Below are 26,280 nucleotides of genomic sequence, written 5' to 3' on the forward strand. Positions count from 1 at the left end.
CAGACGGAGCTCAGGTCTTCTTTTAAGATCTGAGACTAGGCTTGAAGATGGAAACAGTTCAGCACTTTTATCTCTTTATGTGCAAAACTTTAAATTTCCTTCAATATATTAATTTGTTTCATCCTAATAGCAAGGCTGGGTCATACACTTGTCTATCTGAGAAAACCAGATACAGCTTATTGACACAAACATCTCCTACCATCTTTGCAGCACGGTGGAGAATCCACACACCTGATCTGTTCAATATCAAATAAACCAGCATGTGTCCAGTGTACCCAGTATTCCTGGCTGTGGTGTGCAGGTCTTGTGCAGTTTTCCGCTGTAAAACTCCAGGCCGATGATTGCGAACATGAGGATGGCAAAGAACAGCAGCAGACCGATCTGCAGAAGAGGCACCATGGCCTTCATTATGGACTTCAGGACAATCTGCAGACCTGGAGATAAAAGCGAACATTAACCGACTGAGTAAAGGCTGCAACCTAAGAGCAGATGCAGAAACTAAGGATTAGATGGAAAATCTTTGGTTTGCTCTTTGAGGAGAATGTTAATCTGAAATGTAGATTTGAAAATAAAAACTAATATTTTATGATTGTATGAAGTGTTTTTGTAGACGGGTAGTTATTTTATTAATCCTAATCATTAGCGTTCATACAATTTATTCATTCTTTGACCATATTAAAATAAAAGTCTCTTCAACATTTAGTTTTCAGTACAATCATCTTACTATGTTTAAACGGATTGCTGGTGCGAAGAATTCAAGAAACAGAAGATAAGTGCACTTTACAAACAGACAAAATACAGGGAACAAAGCTCAAATATATATATATATATAAAAACAACATTATTGCATTTACTTAAGCATGCCTCGCAAAAGTATCCATAAATATGTTGTCACGTTGCAAAAACTTCAACGAATCTCATTGGGATTTTATGTTATGTAGACCAACAGAATGTGGTTCATCATGGTGATGTGAAAAGCTGACATTTTTTTAATATTTAACTTCAATAAAAATATTAAGTTGACTTGCTTGACCTGTATTCTGATATCCCTACATCAGATGAAGTGCAAGCAGCTGGCTTAAATTTCATCTGTGTGTGATTTATGGAAACAACAGAGCAAATCAAACAGGTCAGGAATAAAGTTGTGGAAAAGTTTAAAATAAAACAAAATCTGCAGTTTTCAACATCTGTTCAATCCATCATCTAAAACTGGAAATCATTTCAGAAAACTGGAAAAGCTGCCAAGACATTTCCTTCACTTAGCCTGACATAACGGGCCGGGAGATCTGGCCAATACACAAAACACTGGACACCACCTGAAATACACCAACCACACAGTGAAGCATGGTGGTGGCAGCGGCATGCTGTGGTGATGGTAGGCGTAGGGAAGCTAAATGGTAAATTTCCCATAATTTATGTTTTTAGTTTATGTATGAAAATGTGACTCAAATATGTCAAAAAGCAAACTGATACAACAAAAACTGAAACAAAACAACTTTCAAACCCTGATAAAAATAGATGCATGAGGATATATGTTTTTAGTCTACAATTACTTTTTTGTTAAAAAAGTTGATGTATTCAACACAATAAATTAAAAAGGAAAAAATATTGACCAAATACTGAAAAATCCACGACACTCACTCGGTATGCCTGAGACCAGTTTGAGGGGTCGCAGTACTCTCACAGCTCTCAGCGTCCTCAGATCCACTGAGATGTTCATATGAGCCCCTGCTGCAGCCAGAATCCTAAAAACACACACACACACACACAAGCAGAAGACAGACACACACAACAGGATTGTCACATGAATGCCACAATTTTTATGCTTTATAAGCTGTGTGGAGCTACAGACTCGCACATAAACACACATATTGTTGGAGGACGGCTGCAGTGCTTAGATATCGGAGGAGGTGATGTGAGGTTCTGCAGCGAAGCCAAGACCGCAGAAAACAAGAGTTTTTTTTTTTTGTTTTTTTTTTTTTTTGGGGGGGGGGGGGAGTGAAGGAAGGAGGTGCCTTTTGCCTGTGTTCTTGTGTGTGGGAGGATGGCTGTGACAACTGCTGTTTAGGAGGAGAACAAAGAATAGCTCCATCATGGGTGGGCAGGATACCCCTAAGCTGGAGAGGCACCATGTTTCTGGACAAACACAAATATAGGATTTTTTTTTTTTTATCTGCCATGCAAACCGAAAGTCCATCCAAAGTTATATTTTTGCTTTGTTGATCCTGTGTCGTCTGTCCTGCTCTTCAGATGCACCTCTGTGGCCTTTAGCTCTCAGAGTGATGGGTAAAGAAAACATTGTCTGGTGATTTGAGCCCCTGCTCCCTCATTAGTCTGGCCTCCTGTCTCTGTTTTCGCCAATTTCTCCAATGTTGCTTTTCATCCCTTAACCTCCCTCTGGTTATTTCTCCCTTTCTTCACTTTTTTTTTTGTCAAACCCCTTACCAATTATACTTTCTCTGTGACTTTTTCCCCCATTTTGCACTTGAGCTTACATACATAGTGATAAACAAAGATAAATGCAGAAATAGTATCGGCTATGGTGTGTTTTCCTAATATCATTTAGTACAAATCAGTTTGCCGACTAAGCGAAAGCGCTAAAATGCCTGCACTACAAACTGTTTGGCATTTTCAGAGAAGATTTGTCATGTTTTTCATGAGAACAATATAGAAACTCAGCTTTACTGCTAGACCCAGAAATGCATTTTTATTACACGTGGGACTGGATAAAGGGAAATAAACAAGCATGCTAATGGAACGAAGTAGGAAAATCCAGTAAGCAGACATTTTCTTACTTTTCTTGCCAAGTTTCGTTTAGGAAATTAACTTTTTCAGATTCCACTTGCAGAGTTTGAACTTGGCACTACATGCCATTCTCAAAATTGAGAAAGTAGCTTGTTTCTGTCAAATGTTAGTTCAATAGTTATAGCAGAGCAACATTAAGCCACTGATGCAGATGAGCGGATGTTACCTGGGTAAATGCACAATCATAATAGTACAATTGTCCTATTTGCATTCACCACGGTATCCAAGCTACATTGTAAACAGGCTGGTAATTGAAGATAACTGATCAATAGATTGTACAAAATGATTATTATCCAGGATTTATATACACAACAGTGCTTAAGTGCCCTCCTTATGCACACTAATTTTCCCTACAGAGATTTCACATTTATTGATATAACAAAGCACCATAAAACCAATTACACTTCTAGGATATGGCAGTGAGAATTAGTCTCATCTTTAGTTCTAGCAGACTAAGAACGTCATCTGTTTTAATTAGAAGAATTAAAGGGGAAGGAGAGAAGAACGAGAGAAGATGAGAAAAAGATTAAAATAGCTCATCGTCGTCGATGCACACGCAGAAATAGAAACATCTTCACGAGTTTCACACCTGCGGTCTCTCTCTCTTCCTCGTCTTTTCGTCACATCAAATTGTTCAGCTTTTGTCTTTGTTTTACTCAAAGAGTTTGTTCTGCTGCCACGTGAAAATTCTGGTATTTAATTTTTCACTTGTTTTACTGTTTTATTTAAACATCATCACACATTCAAACATCATTTTTTTAAAATCTTTTTCAAAATGTATTTCTCTTTCTCACTGTTTAATCAATGTCACCTGCTGTTTTTATTTTAATTATGTAAAGCACTTTGAAATGCCTTGCTGCTGAAATGTGCTATACAAATAAAATTTGATTGATTGATTGATTGATCACCATGTATTTCTACTGAATTACACCCAGGTTGACTCTGTTCACATAATAGGCCACTTCTAAAAACAACCTCAGTGGATTATTTAAAGGGTCATCAAATCATTTCTGCCGGGAAAACTATTTGGATTTTTTTATTTGGAAACAATAAAAACATAAATTACTTCCTTCCACTTCACAAATAACCTTACTTTGTGTTACTCTAGCATGTAATACATTAAAGTAAGCGGTTGCATTGTGTCAAAGTGTCAAAAAGTGAAATATGTATATATATATATTTTTTTTCCTTTTAAACTTCTAAAAAAATGACAGCATTGTTTTGAGGTAGGAATTAGTAGACAACAATTAGAATAACATTTCAAAATAAAGCACAAAGTTAAACTTAAATAAAACTTAGCTAGGCTTCGTGCCTAAAATGAGAATAAAACAGCAAACTAATATAAGCTAACCTAACTTTATATCTTAGCAGCATAAACAATCCAATCAAAGCACCAGAACACAGACAGATAAACTATCTGGGTCTCTATTTTTCCCTCTTTAAGTTGCTACGTTGAATTTCTGTGTAAGACTTTAAAAGAGCCTCTGAGAAAACAGAACACAAACTTGACAGATTTGATGAAAAAAATTACGTATCATCTCCATGAGGAGTCAAGAATACATAAACACAAGCTGAAACACTCTGCAAAGGGCTGCTCTCTCACTCGCTACTACGGCAAATATGAGACACTCGGCCCGTCTGGACCGTGGCACCTCCTCTCTGTCGGAGACGGGGAAGGTGAAGGTTGGCCACAGAATCTGGCAAATTTTAATCTGCCGGGGGAAGCACGACACATGGCTGATTTGGCACAAGTAACCAGTTTGGACGACCATTTATTTCCTCCCTGTCGTCTTCCCTCTGCCTCGTAAAAAGATGTTCATTTATTATTTTACAGTAGCTTTGTTTGGTCAATCAATATGAAACATCTGATAATACCAAACGCTATTTTGCTCGTATTCAACATCCTGACGTTACAGTCCAAGCATGAAGGGTGCCACAGATAAATAATAGTGTCATGAGCTAGTAATTCAACACGCCAGCAAAATTCAATTACATTTTCCTCTTAAGGTGCATATAAACAATATAGAGCATTACTGAGCTCTGCTAAAGGAAGGCCAGACAAAAGAATTTGCTGTCAGGCTGAAAAGGCCAGTGAAGACACCATAGAGGCATCTAAAATGTCACGCAGCAAGGAGGGATAATGTCACTTAACAGGAACCTAATGAGAACACTGTTTCAGGTGAGCATGACGGAACCAATAGACAAATAAACTAGTCAAATTAGTCTATGATGTTGCTGTAGTTTCTATTTTATGAATTTTGAGTTTATTTCAGCATAACAGATTTCTTATGAGTAAATATCCTCTTTCAGAAATAATTTTGCTCAAACAGCTTTTTGCTTTTAAACACCGAAGTTTTGTAAACTCAAGCATGTCGTCTTTTAAAACATTTTGTAGAGTTGTTTTTATTTTAAGGTTGTGTTTATGTCAGGTAAAAATGTCATAATTTACTCCTACTTATCCATTTTCTGTCTTGCCAAGTAAAGTGTTGTCTCGAGTCTCTTTACGGCACTAAACTTTTTCACACCTTAAACTGAACCGATTATTTTAAGTGTTTTGGTGGGTAACAGTAGAATCTCATTTCTTAATGTTATCACAAATCTCTATAAAGTTAAAAAAAGAGAGTTAATTATCTTATTTCCTGGTAAAATGTGATACTCCTTTCAGAAATCATCAGATATTCAGCCAATACATACTTTTACATAAAGTACAGATGCTGAGATGAGGTCTGCTAAAAAATGTCTGAAATCTTTTTTTTAATATTCAGAATCAGCTTTATTGGGCATGTTGTATAAGTGTGAACAGACATTATTTTTAATCAAATACAAAACAGGAAACAGGAAAAATCAAGTAGAAAAAGATATAGATCAGAGTAGTGCAATTCAACATATTTTTATTTGACATTCGAGTAGCTGACTAGTCTGGCTATGAAATGTTTATTGTGTTAATCAAAGAGGCAACCTATGGGATGAAGTAATCTCTGTCTGGTTTTTGCAAAAGCGGTAAAAGTCTTAACAGTTTGCATGTTTCTATCTGCTGTTTGAGTGAAAGGGAGAACAGCAAACAAAGAAATCTGCACAAATTTCCTCCTTCTGCAGGGCATATTGTTCAAATGTTGAACGCATTTGAGCCTACATATATTTGGTGTAATATGCTTTATGGACGCAGTGCACAAAAAACCACTATCGGGTTACAACAAACAGAGATCGCACCATTTATGAATGGTACGAATAAAATAAAATTGGATTAGAAACTCTTATCCCTCATTTGAAAGAACAAAATGTGGACAGGAGTATAAAGCACTGATAATTTAGGATAATTGGTGAATAATGAGTGTCAAGTACCTGGGAGTTTTCTTAACGTACGTACAGAAGCATGTGAAAGAGTCAGAGTTGGGATCCACTTCTGAGGGTCGGACCGACCGACCAGGTAGCGGTCACTTTAATTGATCTCATATTCAACATCTCCAACAGGTTTTTCACAAGCTAATAAAGTCACTTTTATTCAGAGGGAGCTGTCAAACAGACGATGCCCTGCTTTGAGGTGTCAGCCATGATAAGTGAGTACTGATGGTAAACCCTGCTGAGGCGACAGCTTCACACCGCCTGACAAATCTGCCGTGACAGCCGTCAGAGCCCGATACTGACAACGTTGTGACTTATGTCACCGTCCAGCCACACAACATTTATTAATAGGAGCACACCTGATCATTGGAACAAATTTACCCACTCATCTTACATTGTTAGCACCGCAAGTATCTCTAGGTAATAAACAAAAGCATGTTTTGGAAATAAATATAATTTCACTAATAAACAGTAAAAATCTAACTGGCTTTCAGTTCCTTTTAGAACAGCTAATTTTTTTTTATCATATGTTATTTAGAAGGATTTCTTCAGAAAGATGAAGAGTATCTTGGAACAACTGAGAGCAAAAGGAGCACGGAAAGAGGACTGATGTTGCACTGCAGCTTTAACCCCAAAACATAATAATGTAAAACAAATAATAATTACTGGTGCAAAACGAAGTCATATGACTTTGTACAAACTTGTTTCTCAAAATAAAATAAGTGATTTGGGTAGGAAATTTACCCCAAAAATTATTATTATTATTATTTTTTAAGAATAAACAAAAGTGGATGGGAAAATTAAATGTTATGCATATTGCACAACTGTTCTCTTCTGGTTTACTTTTATTTTAGTAAACCAGTACACTAAAACCTAAACAATGCATGCAACAGAATCAGCTTCTTAAACAAAAGCATATTGGGAACAAGAACACTGAAAACTAAATTGGACACAAACAGGATAAGCTGGGCATTCATTTTGGATTACACTGCCATACTGAATTTGTGTTGATGCTAACCTATTTTCGTTTGCTAAATGTATTTCTTCAGAGCAACTAAAGGACATTAATGGTCAAATATGTCATATGTAGTGCATCTTTTGAGGCCAAGTCACGAATTATGAGTCCACACCAATTGGTAATGTCAAACCAAGTACGGTAATGAAACACAAGGAAAGGTTAAAAGAAAAGAAAGCACAAGATATCTGAACATCTTGTGTCAGTCTTAAAATACAAAACAGCTTCATCTGTTAAAACTGCTCAGTAGTCCTTTAATTAGTACAAACAATCCAAAGGGTGATAAGATTTGACACTTTTAAAGTATAATTGTTTCCCAAATCACACATTCATATCAAAGGCCGAGGTTAATTATTCATGCAATATTTAGCAACATAAATTTTTGTTTCTTCCACCAAACAAAGAATCAAACCAAAGAATGCAAAAAAATAAAAAATAAAAAATTAAAAATCCCATCTTGTCCCTTGCTGGAAAAATTCAGGTGTACTTAAAGTTATTAGTCATTTATGCATTGGCTGCTGTCAGTCAGCTGTATTATATATGACATGATATCTTTAGAAAGTGAAATTGTGCTGTAAAAGGATAAATTAATTTTATTTATTTGCACCTGATAATAAAAGATGACGTAAACCACTGCAAAAGGCTTCACCAGCCCCATGTTTTTTATGAGGTATTTACTGGTATATTTTCCAGTATGCCAGTAAATAAAATGTCATAACATGTTAAGGAACTAGTGTCATGGTTTGTTGGGCTTTGTGCTTATTCTGTTATCTAGTTAAGTTTCCATTTGTCTTTCTGTCTATGAGTTTCTCTTCTTAGTTTGGAGTCGATTTCATGTTTTGTTCTGTTGATGTTTCGTTACTCTATTCGGCTCTCAACACACCAAACAGAACATTAATCCAGTTCTAAGAACATCTGTCCATCATGACTCCTGGCTCTGTCTGGTTATTCTTTTTCTTCACACTTAGTAAAGGCCAAGAAAGGAGACATCTTCTCATTTAGGCAGTAGATTCCATGTTTGTTGTTCTGTTGCAGGTTTAAATATTTTTAGAGAACATATTTATTGTTGAGTCAAGCAATAATAGTGCAAGCATCCGAGTATATGTTGTGTGTGTGTGTGTGTGTGTGTGTGTGTGTGTGTGCATGCGTGCGTGCGTGCGTGCGTGCGTGCGTGTGTGTTGCTGATTGTCTTGACATAATAAGGAACTGTGTGGAGGAACCTCCTACAGCACTGCTCTGGTCGATTTAGTTAATATAAGCTTCCCTGCCTCCCACAGTGTACTCTGTCCTTTTTTAACTCCCCCTGATCCATATTCTTATTCTCTCCCGCTCTCCGTTTGTGCACACACATCTACATTGATATTCAGCGTGTTGCATACAATCAAATCATGCTGTGCATTAAAACAACAGGCGTAGATTTGAGCATGTTTTCCATAAACTGGTTATCAGCCGAGTGTCAGAGCCACCTGTTTGTGTTATGAGAACAGCTGTGATTTATCAAAAACAATAAACAGTGACACCTTCATATATAAATAACATGCTTTTTGAATATCCATACTTAGAATCAATAAATATCAAAATATGTGAAACTATTGGTGACAGCACTTATTGTGTGTTTTAGCAGAACAAATGTACAATGCAATGAAACCGGTGTACTGAGCTTGCTTTTGCACAATGGATACATTATGGGGTTTTCTATGATCTGTTACCAGCAGCAGTCTTTTACTTCTTCAATCATCTTCTCTATCATTTTCACAAAAAATCCTGAAAAATATTTTCTTGACTAAGACGGAGCTGCAATGGCCCTGAGGTACAAAACATCGAAATCAGGAAAAAAAATCATTTGCCAGATTAAATACGAAGGTCAACAACACTGGATTTATAAAACCTGATAATAAACATTAAATCAGAAATCTCAATTCAACACAGATATGAAAAGGGCTCATCCTAACAGGCTTACCATTCAAAGCAGAAAGCCTCAGTTGTTTTACAAAAGTTACCTTGAAACATGATAATACTATAAAATCTGTTGTTTACTTTAGGTTTTCCAACATTTTCTGCTTTCGACCTTGACTTTAAAGAGCAGAACACTGAAACTGTTTCAAACTACCTGCAACCTTCAGAGCATCTGTCCCCAATGCTTTGACTCAACTACTTATTCATACAATATACACTCCCAAAAACACTCAAGCGTCTTTTCCTTTAGCAGATGCAAAAAGGGACATCAGACTTAGGCTGTTATGGTAATTTTATCAATCAAGAGCATTATTTGTTTCTTTAAAGTGACTTTTGCTGAACAGCTCAAGTAATAAAACTGCTGCCACTTCCAAAAAGATGCAACTATATGTAAAAACAAAAACTCAGTGGAATAAAGGGAGGTTACAGTCCATCATGGGTCCACACAGAGGCAAACAGACACAAGCAATGCAAAGATTTACAGCTCAGGATACTTTAGAGAGACCAGTGAACTTGACATGTATGTTTTTAGAGAGAGGGAGCACAGTCCTGCATGTGGAAAACATGCAAACACAATGCACAAATGACCTCCTTTGGCTGTATGGCAACAGAGTTAGCTACACCAACATGGAGACCTTAACTGCAATCTAATTGACACAATTGCACATTTAGTCTTCGAGCTCACTCAATTTGAAATATGAAAAAGATTCTGGATTAAATTAGAAGCTCCCTGCTGGAAATGAGCAAGTTCACATCAATAGTGAAGGGGCCATTTTACAGAGAAAGGGTGGAATATGTCCAGACATGCATGTTAAGAGAGGTTTAAAGAAGGTATTAGGAAAATATTCTGTATTTTTAATTGAACAAGATCTGAACATATATTTTTAAAACAATATTCTGCCATTTCTAAACCTGTCATGAGGAAATTCATGACAGTTTCTTCAACATTCTGTCATGAGTTTCAAAATGGAGACGGAGCTGGAAGCGTGGATGATGTTAACTGTTTGATGACAAAAATGAAAAATGTTTTTTTTTTTTTTTTTACAAAAAACCACAGGGAACACAAGGAGCCAGAGTAGAACAAAAAAGAGAAATCCAGTAGCAAAAACTGCAGGGAATCAACAGGGAGCTAACAGGATTAGATGGGAGGAACCAGCAAGGACTGACTGAGAATGAGTTGAATATATACTGGGGAGGTTGATTACTGAACAAAAAACAAATGGCTGATTAGAAACGGGTTGCAGGTGTTTGGCGAGAAAGCAGAAGGCAGGATGAGGAGAGAGAAAGTGGCACAGGGGATGAGGGAGTGGACACAGGGGACTAGGAAATAAATCTAAAGCGTTTCTAGACCTAAAAAACATAATTAAACTAGAGTAAAAAAAAAAAAAACTAAGCACAAGAAATAAACAAACTACAATCACTAAGTAAGGGTTGAACTAAAGTAAAACACAAACAAGACTGATCTAACAATAAAAAACAACAACTAAAAAGAACCTCAAAAACAATTCAGGCTCCTAACATAAACATGAAATTGTATGAGAAAAACCTGTTGTGAATTATTGATGTAGCCATGAAACTGACCTATTTATGGATGCATTCATCTTTAAATGTTTACTTTTGATCAGACATTTACTGTAAACATAATTTATTGCCTATATTAAGAACCTAATATTGCATCAGAAATTACAATGTCACACATTATATAACAGTTGCCATAGGAACTTAACAAGGTCTTCATCACTCATTTATGGTGTGAAGAGTGTACAGACAACCTGCTTCGACTCCATCTCCGTCTCTAAACTGTTATTTCACTGAGTCGCGGCTGAAACGCAGCAACAATAAATCGGTTCTAGGGAATATTGTGCTGCCCCTGAATTTTGCTCATTACATGTTTCACCTCAGTCGATTCAGACTGAATACTAATAAACTTCAGGCATTAATTCAATTCCCACAAAGGCACTGTTCATCTCAGACTGAATTTGCAGACAAATTGAAAAGTCATAATTGAGAAATATCCATCACCTTCCCTCAGAGCTGGTTACTTTTGCTAGTAAAAGGAATTTAAATTGACGAGAGACCCAGCAAGCAGTAGGGCCACTTTGATCTCAGCATATCACCTCATCTTTTCTAATCAGCCTGCATAAAAGGCCCTCTAAACACTCTTTGTATCGCAGGATGTCTTTTTACAACAACTACAAGTGGAGAGAGACAGACGAGGGGAGAAGCGGAGGTTCAGGGACGCAGAGGAGCGGATTTTCATCCGTATGATAATCTTTCAGTGTCTGGATTTAAGATCACAGTTAAAATGCATCACTTAACCAGAAGATCTCAATCTGATTAAATACATTTGAACATGCTTTTTACTCATGGTGGTCATATGAACCCCTAAAATATAGTAGTACCTCTACAAAAGTACACTCTAAAAAGTGCAGTTTAGTTCAAGTTATGGACCCATTTACATTAATCTCACTTAATTATTTTGGTTTAGTGATGACAACTCACTTTTTTGTGTTGAATTAACTTGAAAGTTACACATTTTTAACCTTTTACTTTGACTTTTCTTGAAACGATTAAGTTCAACGCCGCGTTTGTATCCAACGTCTAACGTCATGAAGCAAGCTTGAGGCTGCCTGAGCCAAAAAGACAACTTTAAAAGAAGAGATCCTTTATTAGTCCTTTATGAGTAAAACTGACTTAAATTTGTCAAGTTAAATCAATTTAATAAATTACGTTGGATAAACTTAATTAATTTTCTTTTTTTTCAGTGTACTGCATGCTTAAGTGAGATGATGCACAGTTTCCAAATTAAAACATAAATTATTAAATCTGACCTTGCTTCAGATTGTTTATTGTAGTCCTGTCTAGACTTTAACTAGGCCACTTTAGCATTGAAATGTTTTGATCTAAACAGTTCTCATGTAGCTCAAGATGCTCTTTTAGTCTTCCTCAAACCCCCAGAAGGGTTTTCTTCCAAGTTTGACTAATTTTCAGTTCATTCAACTTCCCATCAAGTCTGACCAGCTTCCTTGTAGCTACTTAAGAAAATAATCCACAAAGCATGAAACTTTCACCGCACAGCTGGATTTATACTGAGGTTAGGTTGCATGCTGATCTACTTACCTTTAAAGTCAGTCTGTTACACTAGATTGTATCTAATGTTATCAGAGGCTATTTGTAAAAGATGTTAGAAACTGTCTATAGTTTTCTTTGCACTTCCATTATGCACTGCTTTTACTGCTCTGACATAAAATCCCAATTAATTACCCTGATGTTTATTATTTTTTTTTTATTAATGTGGACATGTTGAACAGAATGCATACTGTTGCAACGCATAGCCTACATTCAACTTTGCTTAACTTGTGATAAAGAGATATGACAGAAAACAACAGCCCTCGAACTATTCTTCTATTTGTTTGATTTAGATAAACACAGCACACAAGCTGCAGGTACATTTTCCCCTGGCAAATCATCAGAAAAAAAAAAAATTCTTTCCTGATCCAAACTAATTGCAGAGACGTTAACCAGAGATGCAGGAGAACTGGAGCCTGTGACAGCCTGACCTGAGGCTGGGTCCTCAGTCACCACAGCAGCAGCTCAAAGGGACAGATCCACTCCTGCTGTGTCTGATCTCATCAATCCATCAGACAGCAGATGGGGAAAAAAGACTGGAGAGGGTGCATCTGTCTGAATGTCTCTGTGTGTCTCTGTGTGTGTGTGTGTGTGCGTGTGTGTGGGTGTGTGTGTGAGTGTGAGAGAGGCTGATTTGGTTACTACTAACAGGTGCATGAATGCCAAACAGACATAAGGTGTAGCTGACTGTAAGAGAGTGTAGCACATTTGGTTTGTTCACATGACTCAGAAGAATATATGCGAAACACCAAATACAGCTTTGTCACGTTCAGTTTTTGGACTCAGGTCCAACGCATCAAAAGATATTAGAAGATGTTGTAATAACTCTAAAGAGAAAGGATGGAAAATAATGTAAATCACATGTCAGACTCAAGGCCGTGGGCCAAATCCGGCTCGTCGTAGCTTTTTATGTGGCCCTCTAGATTCCAGACTAAACACCAAGAGTGCATAAATAATTTGTTATCAACTTTATCTGTTTACTGCCAAATTTTACCAATCAGTCCCTCCAGTTTGTTGAGAATTATAGTAGAAATTCACACAAAATCAACAAATCAAATTTTTGTCAAAAACTCTCTTACTTGTACTAAAGAGCTGCTTCAACCTTAACTGATGTCAGATTGTTGTAAATTATCTACATAGTGAGTAACAGAAAAGTCGAAGTTACCGTCATAAATAGCAAATATTGCAAATATTTCCAAATTAGTGCCACAAACACTTTGATTTTTATTGCAAAAAACCCCCCCAAAAAGGATCAAGAAATCCTGCAGGGACTGAAAACATGTTCAATATTATTATTTAATTTTAAGAACTGAATGAGATTTTATCACGTTTGTGAACAGGTTTTATCAATACATGCCAGAACGGGAATGAGTTTGACACCCCTGATGTAAAAGTTTAAACTGAGTTTAAAGTGGCCGCAAGAAAATATGCAGCTTTAAAAATATGTGATTGATATACTTTTATCTTTACGTTTATAGTGCAAAACCTCAGTTTGCTGCTGTATTGTGTATTATGCTCTGTAATTTGCCCAGTTTTACAATAATACATTTTCTCAGTTGTAGACTTCTCCTTGCTTTATGATCATAATATATTAGTGGGCTGTGGATCTTTTGGTTTAATGAAAACATGAAAAGACAATGAAGAACCACAGAAAGCAGGGAATATATGGACAATTATAAGAAATAATTTGATTACTGCAAGAAACTCTGAAAGAAAACTGTATTATGGCTCTGATATAATGTTATTATGTCCTGCTGACTAGTGCTGCAGATGCTGTGATTGATATGAAGCTCCTTGTGTTGACTTTGGCTTCCGGTCTGCAATGTTAAACTGTAACTACAGAATAAAGCCTGATGACAGCAGCACTGAACTCATCACAACGCAGAATGAGTTTTAATTAATACAAAACATCTAGAAGGTCTAAAGATAAAGCCTTCTTGTCTCTGTTACTTAATGGGACATAAATCCAAACTAACAAAGAATAAACCCAACATGTGACTGGAGTGTTATTTTACAGTTTTAAATAAGCTTCTTTAAGTTATAAAGATCAATTTCTAAAAGCCAGAGATCCTATTGACAGGGCAACATCTCCTTTTAAATGTAACACTCTTCTGTGTCTTGTCTCTGGTCAAATAAATCTGAAATAAACACAATTAAGAGGTGAGAATATCTATTAGTCTTGCACTCCAGAAATCTTCTGTTTCTGGAAGAGTGTCAAGAAGAAAAGCACTGAAATAAAGTCAAAATAATTCATATTGAAGAAGAAGCAAATATGTGGAAGAACATGCTCTGGTTAGATGAGATCTTGTAGGTTATGCAAAATGTTGCATGTATTGGAAATCTATCGCCACATGTTGTCCAATCGATCCCTTTTGTGAATAACAGCAGTGGCAGCATCATGCTGTGGAGAGGCTTTTATTCTGCAGAGGCAGAAAATAAAAGCTCTGATCTAAACCTAACCCATTCACTCTGCTACTGAAGTTACAAATAATTAAATCATCAAACAAAAACATACAAGAAAATATGCTTAGTACAAGACGAGCCATGAATTTAGTCATCATGTCTCCAACATGCAGCAAACTACTATGAAGGGTGTCTCGTTTTCCCTCATTAAAATGTTGTCAACAGCCACAGCAAGCGGCAGAAACACAAGTCTTGGCTTCGTTGATCTCATCAACTCCCTTTGCACCGACTCTTTGCCCGAGTGTCTGGCACTTTATGGTGACACAAAGCCTCAGTGGGCTTTGCCCTGCGTCTAATGTTGCCAGTCTAATGGAGGGCTTGCCAGCGAGTGAAACTGCCAGGGTGCCAATTAAGACACACGATTACGCACTGAGGCGTCCTTCTCATTTCCTCCTACTACATCCTTTCCTTTTGTTTCTTTTTCACAACAATTGCCGTCATAACACGTTGCTCTTGAGCCAGTTTCTCTCCTGCTCTGCTTCATCACCTGCTTGATTCTCTGTTCCGACTCCGCCTCACAGCTTGACTCTTTAGCGGGGGTAACGGGCCGGCGACCTGAGGAAACCCGTCATCCCTCTACGGTGCTCGGCTACACGAAAACAGCCTTTGAGGAAGTGCCATCTGGTTTTTCACATCTCCCTCCCACTCGCTCTCTAAGGCCATCTTGAAACACTGAGGAAGCTTGCTGAGGTAATCACGGCCTCCACCGTTGACACAGTAACCAAACGCTTCCCATAATTACACACGTTCGCTCATGATGTGGGGTGAGTTAGGGGTATTCACCGAGGAAAGGTTTGCAGGCTTTTGTAATCTGAGCTAACAGTTGAGTAAAGCCTCCACAGGCAAAGATTTCAACACAACTGTTAAATTAGGCTTCCCGCTTGTGTGAATAAAAAGCTTTAAAGGATTTCCAGATGAGCACCTGGAGCGTTGTTGTATTGCATTAGATTTTAATAAACAGAAAGGCCAATGAATTTTAAAGTGGCACTTCTGAGTGAGTTTTGTAATTATTTGCAACACAACAGGAAGGGGTGGTGGGTGGGGGGCAAAAACAAGTGAGGAGAGCAACCTGAATCCACCAGTTTTAAGTTATTGCTCACAAATTGGGGCTACACAAAAACACTGACACCTAACCGGTTACATTTTTTATCTATAAAAATCCACAGAACATGTCTCAATGTTTTATTTTGTAACTTTTATTACTGCATTCATAGCACTTTTTTTCTAGTGTCAAGGTGGTACAGTCTGGACAAGTGGGTTTTTTTCATTAAAACAAAAGAAAAATGAGAAAAAACAACCACGCTTTCTCAAACAATCACAACTTATGGAAATGTACAGCAGCTAATTAATCCAAGATCAATATTTTTGAATGGTTAGAGGCATTGGGAGGATCTGCATGTCTATGTGGAAAACAAACAAAAACAACTTTTTCCAATATGAGGCCTAATTCAGCTCACAGTAACTATTTTTTATATATGTCTCATAGCTGCAATAATTCCCAGATGATTTCAGCAGAAACACATATTTAAAAAAATAAGAAACTTCTCTAAAAATTTAAATCAGAAATTTATTTTGTAAAATGTAAAACTGAATATTGGAAAACTGAATCTAGAATAATAATAATAAAAAAATTTAAACATCAGATTTCAGCATTAGGAACAAGACTTTTTAAACTTGATTGCATTGTTTTATAATCAAGACAAATAAACATGCCAAAGTGAAGTTCTTCCACGTTGAGAGAAGTTCATTTGATGTGTGGGAGGCTGGTCAAGGTTTCCCCATTACTAAGTGATCAACAGCTCTGCTCATGTATCTAATACTATCAACGCTTCTCATCTAATCTAACAAGTCATTCTCTAATAAAATTAAACCTTGAATGATGGCCTATAGGTGAGGTAATGTTTCCATGTGCGTCAATGTTGAATGAACTAAGCGTGGGAGATAGAAAGAGATGGACCGTCTGCATTCATCTATCCCTACTGAGGCCAAAATGATAATTTAGAAAGCAATCAGGAGCTCACTTCATCATGCTGAATATTATTAAGAAGAAACCTGGAAGGCTGTGTTATTCAGATCAAGCACGTCTACTGCCTAATTCAAAATTGGTTGTTAAAATTCAGATCATGAACGGATGAGAGAGGAACAGACAAGTTCGGGAGCTCATTGTTTTTGAGATCATGTCTTTTGTTGTGACATCAATTAACAAATAAAAAAAAAATAAAAATTGGGGAAACTGAAAAGTGACCACTGGATGATCTTTCAAGGAACCACAAAATACAACCCCATTCCCAGTCATCAAATGGAAATAAAGAATGAATGAAAAAGTTGTTTCTCTTCCTCTTCCTGGTTCTCATTCGGGCCGGTGATATTAGAAATGCATTAGCATGCACCTGTTTTTTTAATTAAGCTGCTAATTTAGTCTGGGGTTGACTGTCCTCATCAGCATGTGTGACAACAGCATCAGCTGATCTTCAGGAACCCTGAGCCATCGTTTTCTCGTCGTTTTTTTCTAAACTCCTAATATCCCTTCTCCACCCAGCAGTGAGCGGAGCGTCATTAAGAAGGCCTAGCTCGACTCTTCAATAATTAAAGAGCCAAAATCATGTAGAACTCACTAAGAACCTTTTCTGCCTTCTGTTGTACTTATGAGGCGTTAACTGATTAATATTTCATCTGTGCATGTGTACGGCAGCGCGTACGTGAGAAACAGAGAGAGAGAAAGAGAGACATGTGATTTGTTCTCTCATCGAGCGAGTCCTCTCGGAGTCAAACACATTTCCACTTTCTGCTCCACTGGTGACACACGTAGCGCTGCTAACAAAGTGAGAGACATAAAATGTCCTGCAAGAGAGCAGCCTGTTAAAGGTAAGCACTTGTAGCTGGACTGCTGAACTCTGCTAAGAGAGAATGAAACCATAACAGATCACAAACGTCTTTAAAAAGGTATTTTGGAATTCTTAATAAAAATCTTTTTTAACTTGGAACAAGAAACAGGCAACGGGGCAGAACAACAAAAACCCAGGAGCTTAAATACAGAGGCAGGTGTGGGAATTGACAAACTAACCAATCAGAGGAAATGTGGTACAGCTATGACAAAGAGACAGCGGGGAACCTGAGGGAGGAGATGAATTAACACAGAGGGAGTTCAAGTCAGACTCCAAGGCATCCAGAACAAAGTAAAAGGTCTGACAATAATCTAAGAGAATGAAGTTCAAATGTACAAGGAACAGACTAGAAGAACAGACTAAGAAACTAAATGCAAATAAATGAACTGGTACAGTAAAACATAGCGAACATTAATAAACACTAAAAAATTATCCAAACACCAAGACAAAAGAAAGCAAAAACCCAAATATCATGACAAACAAAGTTTGTTTCTCAGTTACACACAAATAAATAATCCTCATTGTGTTGTTTGTCTTTAATCATCTATTGTTTTATGTCATGGCGCTGCCACACTGATGAAGTTTTTATGAAAGTCTACTTTGTTATGTCACAATCACCTTCTTTGTACTCGTACCCTTCTTACAGTGAAGCACTCACTGCACCGCTTTTGGCCCTGATCTTAAACTAAACAAACCTTCAACAGAGTTTACTGACAGAATAAAATTTAATGAATTCAGCTCCGTGAGAGCGTCGAAAGATTGGATGAATGCCACAAAGTTTGCTTAAAACTATGACCGAAGTGGATTCAAATGTTTCAGATCAACAAATACATGCAGGAAACCTAGGAGTAGGTAAGTTGATGCTAAACCTTACAACGACAGGCAATTAAATAAAAGTCAAAGAATGAGTTGTTCTATTCGTTCATAACATCTCTCAGAACAATTATTCAGTTCGGTTCAAAATGCTAATCCCATCTCATCGACCACACATTTGTACGAGCATGATGATGATGATGGACTCACCCGCTGAGGACGACAATAAAATCCATGACGTTCCAGCCGTTCCTGAGGTAGGACCCTTTATGAAACACAAAGCCCAGAGCGATGATCTTTATCCCAGCCTCAAAACAGAACATCCCTATGAAGTAGGGCTCCGTCTTCTCCTGTTGGTGTGAAACAAAGTCGGACACGCATAAAGGACTCAAACGCGAAAGCAGCACACTTGTGATTTCTGTCTGTGTTTTAGTTTTCATGTCTGAGTGTCTCACCAGTCTCTTGGACATGGGGGTTTTGTCCTCACCAGGGAGGTGCTGCTCCAGGGCCAAGACGATGCAGTTGGCAATGATGGTAGTGAGGATCATGTACTCGAAAGGAGTGAAAGACTGAAGTTAAGGAGCTCAGCGTTGTGGATGGTGACAAAATTCATTTATAGTAAAGTAACACACAGACTGACAAAAACAACAGAAATAGAGGTGATTATTATTTTTTTTTAGTTACAAATTTGTATCTAAAAGAGGAGGGGTTTTAAACTACAGTCCTAGAGCCGATATCTTCTGACTTATCCCTGGTCTAACTCAGCCAAATCTATCGGCTGAATTAACACCAATAAAGTTCTGCAGACATAGTTTGACACCAGTGAATTAGAGCCCATCAGTACAAACACAGCTCCCTTCTTCAACTCAATTAACAAAAAGATAATTTTGCAATATAAAACCCACACTATAAAGTAATCAAACATAATCAACCTGCTGATTTATACATTTTGGGACTGAGAGGAGCCACTAATAAACAGCCTGTACCTTATATGGGATCAGCTGTAGCGCAAAAATATGCAGAAATACACAAGAATGAGAGAGAGGCCCTGAGATATGATTGTATAAACAGGGTCAGTCCTACTATAAATGGCACATTGCATCTATTGTGAGAGCTGTGCGGGTTGTTGGTTAAAATCTGGCTGTTCTTTATCTAATGCTTTGTGTGGGTACTTTCCTCTCACCTGGTTACGTGCAGAAGGCAGCTTAAAGAAAGAAGAACAGAGCAGGGAGAAGAATGCACCAAGAGGAAGTGATAAACAAGAGAAGTAAGCTGATCACCAAAGGAGAAGATTATGTTATACAGAGAGTAAGATGCTTGTGAAACAGCGCGGCGAGGAGGAGGCGAGTGGAGCTGGACAGATCGATGTTGTGTTGGCAGTTTTATCCAGCAGGGTCACTCAGGAACAAATGAGTGATGAGAAGTTAAATAAAAAGAGCAAACAAAATACTCCTACAAGCCTATAGGGGCCGTGAGATAAAACAGGGTTGCACTTCAGATTGGCTGCTGGGAGAACAAAACAGCAGTAAACAACAGAAACAAGAAAATAAGTGTGAAAAGAGTCCCAGTGACCTGCTGCTGTATGAATTCTCACATGAAAGGTAGTTTGATTATTTTGCTACAGATGTTCATTTTAAGAAGCTTTTTAAATTTGATACTCGCTCCAATGCAACAACATAAGGAAGGGAAAGGAAAGTGAGGAAATGAAGATGGAAAGACAGGGGAGGAGGGTATCCAAGCAACAGCATCCTCTTCCAGCCACTGAAAGTCAGCGTTACAAAACTGTTACTGGGCAGCTGAAGCGTGCCTGTGGAGGTATCTCATGTGCTGACACACTGAAGCCTGACTTTGACACCATGCATCGGACTAAATATCATAAGTATCAGCAAAGAATTGGTGAGAAATAAATGACAGTCACTACTGAAAAAACAAATTACTCTTTCCAAGGTAGAACAATTAAAGGATTTCAATTACACCCCTTAATTTTTATTTATTTATTTGTTGTTGCTTATTTTGGCTAAATCCAAATGAGCAATGCAGAGGTGTTTTTATTATTATTATTATTATTGTGAAGGAAATAAAGAATAAGTAGACAACTTGTCAAAGAGGAGAAGATTTATAACCAATTTTTGAGGGAGGAAGTCGGCTGACGGGGCTTGAACTTTTTAAGGCTGGGAAGTAAAGACACTATCAAGGCACAGCTGAGATCTGCACAAAAATATCAACACTGCTGCTTTCCTGCTAATTTTTATAACTTAAAAAACAGGATTTGTCTCATCAGCAACATGTCCATCTACAAGAAAGAGCGCACTGTGTTTTTGTTTTTGACCGTTTCCATACCACTACACCTCCATACCACAAGACGGGATGATACTTCAGCTTTTTGTTGAATTTTTGCACATTAATACAAGCTAAATGCTATTCTACTTCCACAGAAAAGTATTGAAACAAGTAACTACTACAGTATTAACACACAAAAAGTAGTTCACGAAGTTCAAAGAAAAACTGAACTGATGCGTCTGAGCAAGAATTGTCAGCCTGTTCTAAACATTCATGATCTAATGGTGTTATAACGCCCACCTCTACAGGAAATGTGATGGGTGCTGCACCACTTTCCACTCGGTTTGCAAGAAACTTTACTTTATCATTATGCTCTGGACATGAGAAATAAAATGCATTGTAATCATCTGTTTTTATGTATAAAATGCCAGAAACTGCTCATTACTTGTGGGGGAAATCATTTAAAGTTTTATTGTAATAATATAATGATTTCAGAGGTCTACTTTTTATGTTCGTATATTTATATTTTGGATCAAATCTGCATATATTTTTCTTACTCTCATCAAACTAAGTGATTGTTAACTTGAGAATACATTTATGTTATCAGATTGGACTTAATAACTTATCAGACATTTTTTTCAACCTTTGTTGAAACCTACACGTTATGGTTTTGTGGTTTTTCTTTGCCTTTTCTGCAGCTCCTGGGGGGAAACGTCTGACTTATTTTTGGTTGGCTATTCTTAGTGCTCCTATCTGACTTGCTTCCTATCTTCCCTGCATTTTCAGTAACTATGGGAAGTTTCCAGTTTCACCCTCAACAATTTCACTGCTTGTCCATCTGGAAAGTCTTTCCTAAAATAGCCCTGTAATGTTGAGGATCATTTAAATATTTACTGAAAATACTTTGTCGGTTCTTTACATAGGAAGCAGATAAGTCATTTAACCTAATTGTTATCCACTTAATGTTTTATCATAGTAAAACATTTACAATTTCCTTTACATACAGAAGTGACTTACTTGTGACATCAGATAGAAATACAGCTGATGCTTTCATTTCTCCTCTCTACTTTTTTCACTCTCACTACTCCTTAAAAAAAACAAACAAAAAAAAAAACTTTACTCCCAGTTACAAACTTAACAAGTATCTCATCAGACCTCCTTGCTGCTCCGGGTGTCAGCTGACGTGCAATATTTGTCGTGATTCGTCTACCAGCTTCAGGAGCGAGGCGTCTCGTGAGCTTTCTGAGTCACAGTGACGCTGGCGCTCTGCCTCGACTCCTCAAACATGCGTGTAAAAATAGACGCAGAGACCGGAGTGTGATGCCCTGTGCATCTGTGAAAATGCTCAAACACAGACTGGATCCAAACCCCAGTGATTATTGTTGTTACGCCGAGGTGAAAATCAAAATGAAGCAAAGGCATCTGAACCTGGTTTATTGGAAATCCGTAAATGATCTGAGCCATGTGTCGGGAGTATGAGCTGGAGCCAGCACTGAATAAATATGTACAGAAGAAAAGCCTTGTAATCTGAATTCCTAGGGAAATTGTTCTAAAAAAAAAAAAAAGAGCAAAGCTTAAATTTGAATCGAAATGGTTAAACGCTTGTGGAATAAATATAAATATAACATTAAAATGTCAGACTCGGCAGAAGAGCTGTGCTAAAGCTTTGTCTGCGTCCTGATTGTCACAAAAGTACAGAGAGATCAGTTAATTATTTAAAGTAGTTTAAAAATATTTCTATCAAAGGAAGGAACGTCTGTTTTCTTGCAATGAAGAGCTTGTTGAAAATCTTTCCACAACACAATCAGATCAGCATTTGGGCTGCTTATGCTGGTTGTGGGACTGTCTTTTCTCCCTTTGCAGTTGCTCTCTGGCCTCCATCAACTTTAAGGAAGATTACACTGTATCATTATTCTCCAAACAAGAAAAACACAATTTACTTAAACTGTATGTTTTGAAACATCAGAATTTAGAGAAAATTATTTGCTGCTGCCCCCAGCAGACAACCGGTCATAAATCCACTAGAGTTGCAGAAGCATTTTATTTGTGTTAATAGTTCAGCAATGTTCACCGGAGGTAGGGTCAAACAAGCACTTGTTAGGTGAGCTGGTTTAAAGACAGCAGTTCATAGGAACGACGGTAACAACAGGGAGCTTAAAACAACCAAGGGGAGATTTTGATTATTAATGGATAAGGAACAAGATACATGAGCAGAAACCAAAGACTTAAACTCTCGCTGAGTCACATTGTACTGTTTTATCATGAAAGAACCTTAGCAGTGTAACAGACTGGCTGTTTGCCAATGCAGCACTCGCACAACCAAAAAACAAAACAACAAAACCTGCAACAAATATAAAACAGTTTAAGCCACTTTCTGGCAAAGTGCTGTGGTGTAACTACTGCTGCTGCAACAACAACAGATGTCTTGTTATTGCCTGTTTTTCACATCTGCCTCATTCTCTTCAACCTTCTCTACATCTCTTACCAATATGAATGTAAGCAGCCATAAGTTACTCGCACCATCTAGTATACATCAATCGATTTTTCTAATATCAAGTTAATGATAAGTATTAAATTGTCCTTTTTAAATCATATTGTGTGTGGCAATTATTCCTATGCAGGAACTAAAAGCATCCAAACAAACATAAAATCTAATTAAAACCCAAACCCGAATCATCCTTAAAGCAAAAACATAAATATAAAATCCATGAGCAAAAACCCAGATTTAAGCCTGACTTTCAGAGCTTAGTCATGGGATGATTATGGAAACTTATTTAGTTTCTCAAGTTTGAACCTTTTATACTGTTTTGAATGGTCATAAGGAAATCAGTGAAGAATACAAAAATAAATAAAAATCATCGTTTTGACATTCACAGAGAAATTAGTTTAGGATACAAGGAACACTGGGTCCATCAGGGTCATTTCCATCTTAATTGCCCCTTTTTATTTTTCATGCAAGGATGCAGTTTAGTTAGAGGAAAATTAATGAGCCGTCTCAACTTCAAGCAGACTCTAGAGGAATATGTATGGACTGTACAACCTTAATGGAATTTTTATTACAACATTAACCTGTGTAATTTTAATCCTCAATGAAGCTTAACAAAGAGAACAACGTCCTGAAAGTACAACTGAAGGCCAGTGTGGCTGCCCTGTTGCACTGCTTTAAGCTTAAACCTCCATTTCTCCTTATCAGCTCTCACATAATTTCTGCTTGCACTAATGATGAAACAAACTATTAAATCCAACAATCAATTATTTAGAGGTACACCTTCTCAATGGGAAACTTCCCACTGCAGGGGATCCCAGTGGGGATCAGACAGGAGGAGCAGCTGCCAGTCCTCAGCAGGCCTGCAAGTCTAACCTGAGCCTGAGTGCTTCATTAAGCCCTGGCTCTTCCTGCCAGGCCTCCGTCAGCCTCCATCAGCTGCTACGCCCTCAGGCAGCCAAGCTTGAGTCAGACTCAGGCATGCACAAATGTAACCACGCCTTGCTCCGGTGAGCCACCACTGATGCCGTCGGTGACAAGGTGCACTCAAACACAAATCTAGAAGTGTGTCATGTGATCGTATGAGCTCACCCACACCACTCAGCCAATCCGGGAGTCTCTGGATGTTCGTTGAATTGATCATCCTCTGTTAATTGAGCACTCAGAGAAGAAAAGAGGTTCTTACTGTGAAGCGACAGCTGCAAGTTGTGCTGCAAACACAAGGCTGACCTTTACCAGATGTCCTGCAGAGATAAGAGATTATAAGAGAGTGTGTGTGATAACCCACTCTACCACTAGCCTGTTCACTACTAGTGTACGTTCTTGATTTGCACGACTCTCGCTTGAGACAAATGTCTATTGGATACCCTGATAAATAGCATGTTTGTACCAATTCCTAGCTTTGAGGTAATAAAACCGTTAAAAGGTTAAAGCCTCGGTGAGGCCCACCGTCCTCCACCTGTTGCTGAGTTAGTCAGTCAGCTGTGTAAATGACCAAAAGAGAAGTAAACTACTGAACAAGAAAAATATGGAACATTTTCCGGTAGCAAAAATAAAAAAATAAAAAAAGCATAATGTCCTATCGAAGCAGTAAGAGGAACATGACCCACTATTCTTTACAATGTGATGCTATGAAGAAACACATTCTTACGAACAAATGTGTCTTACATCCTTGGCAGTAAAAGTCAAACAGGTCGTTACTGAAGTAGATGATGAATTTAAAAATATATATTAAAAATTTAAACAAGAATATTTACACCACGTTGTTATTCTGTTCAGCTTGTTATAAATCTATTGTTTTGTTTCTGTTAAAAACAAACATTTTTGAGAGCAGCAAAGCCTAAACCTTTTACCTGTCACTATCACAATTTGATAGATAGAAAATAACACAAAGTACAGAAAGTACACAGTACCAAATAGTCATGAGTTTGGTTATAAGGCAGGATTGTGTAGCTGAAGACGTCAGAAACATTTAATTACATTTAAATTAATTTAAGACAAAAATACTAAGCCTGACAACCATCACTGGGAAGCTCAAACCCACTGATGGTTGTGGGTTTGCAACTGAGCCCATTTATCATGGGCTGGTTCTATTTAACAGGATTAAAGTGGAACCAGTAGAGGTCATTCAGAAAAGGAGACAGCAAAGGTTTCATTTCAAAGTTTTGTGCTGGTTTGATCGTGTAACAAGCACAAAAATACACAATAAAAACATAAGGTCAGCCATCTGCTGGGCATCAGTTTGAGGAACTTAATACACATCAATAGGAAGGAACGTAGTAGAAAACCAGAAAATGTTCCTGTGCATCAAATATATACTTTTTTTTTCTCCTGCTTTTAATCTGTTACCGTCAGGAAGGCTTTGCTACTCAGTAATTACAAAAAACGGGACAAAACAGCAGTGTCTTTATTACAGCATTTCTCTGCATTTGTCCATCACTTAGTAGTATGCATGAAAGCCATGACCAGCTGTAGAAGTACATATTTAATTGGTGTGTTGGTGTGTTTTGCAAACGAGTACTCAAGTTTAAACTTCATCTAGAATTTGTCTTTTCCACTTAGTTAGAAATATGCACAAAAATATACAATATTTATTAACATTTGGATTAAAAAAACAAACAAAAAAAAAAAACAAAAACAAACAAACAACTGATTAAAATGAAGAAAGAAGGGATGCAAATATTCAATCAAAATGATGCCATAATGTTGTTGATGGCTACATGAAGCATGTGGCTGAGCTACAACTTGTATGAGATATTTAACCAATTATCAAAGGAGTGTATAATTGGTTATATGTATCATTTTGATCCAGTTTGACTTAGAGGAACTCCACATTAAATTCAGATTTGTACATCAAAAATTCTAGTTTTACTAAATCCTTGCAGCTGTATAATCATTTCGTCCTGGAAGATGAGTGTTGTAAATGTGTCATTAAACGTCCCAGGTTAATGTGAAATTCATGACAGTGGTGCAAAGCAAGTAAGCGTCTGAGCGGATCTGGATCAGTGTGGTTAATCTAAAAGCCTTCTGTTTGCCTGGCAAAACAATGACAACACAACACCAGGAAGTCACTGCACCAGGCTGAGAAAACAAACAAACAAACAAAC

General features: G+C 37.4%; 1 protein-coding gene across 3 annotated transcripts in view; it reads right to left on the reverse strand.

Annotated features, from left to right (window-relative positions):
• Positions 1 to 26,280, reverse strand: part of cacna1ea (calcium channel, voltage-dependent, R type, alpha 1E subunit a) — a 98,747-nt gene that overhangs the window by 31,773 nt on the left and 40,694 nt on the right. For all 3 annotated transcript variants that reach the window (XM_016671809.1, XM_016671808.1, XM_007552798.2), the window contains exons 4-7: positions 18,864 to 18,969; positions 18,619 to 18,758; positions 1,642 to 1,745; positions 276 to 434 (exon numbers count right to left, since the gene is read on the reverse strand). In XM_016671809.1, coding sequence (XP_016527295.1) covers positions 276 to 434; positions 1,642 to 1,745; positions 18,619 to 18,758; positions 18,864 to 18,969 — 509 coding nt within the window. The remainder of the gene's footprint in view (positions 1 to 275; positions 435 to 1,641; positions 1,746 to 18,618; positions 18,759 to 18,863; positions 18,970 to 26,280) is intronic.

Source organism: Poecilia formosa, unplaced genomic scaffold (genome assembly GCF_000485575.1).
Source record: "Poecilia formosa unplaced genomic scaffold, Poecilia_formosa-5.1.2 Scaffold52, whole genome shotgun sequence".
Taxonomy (NCBI): Eukaryota; Metazoa; Chordata; class Actinopteri; order Cyprinodontiformes; family Poeciliidae; genus Poecilia; species Poecilia formosa.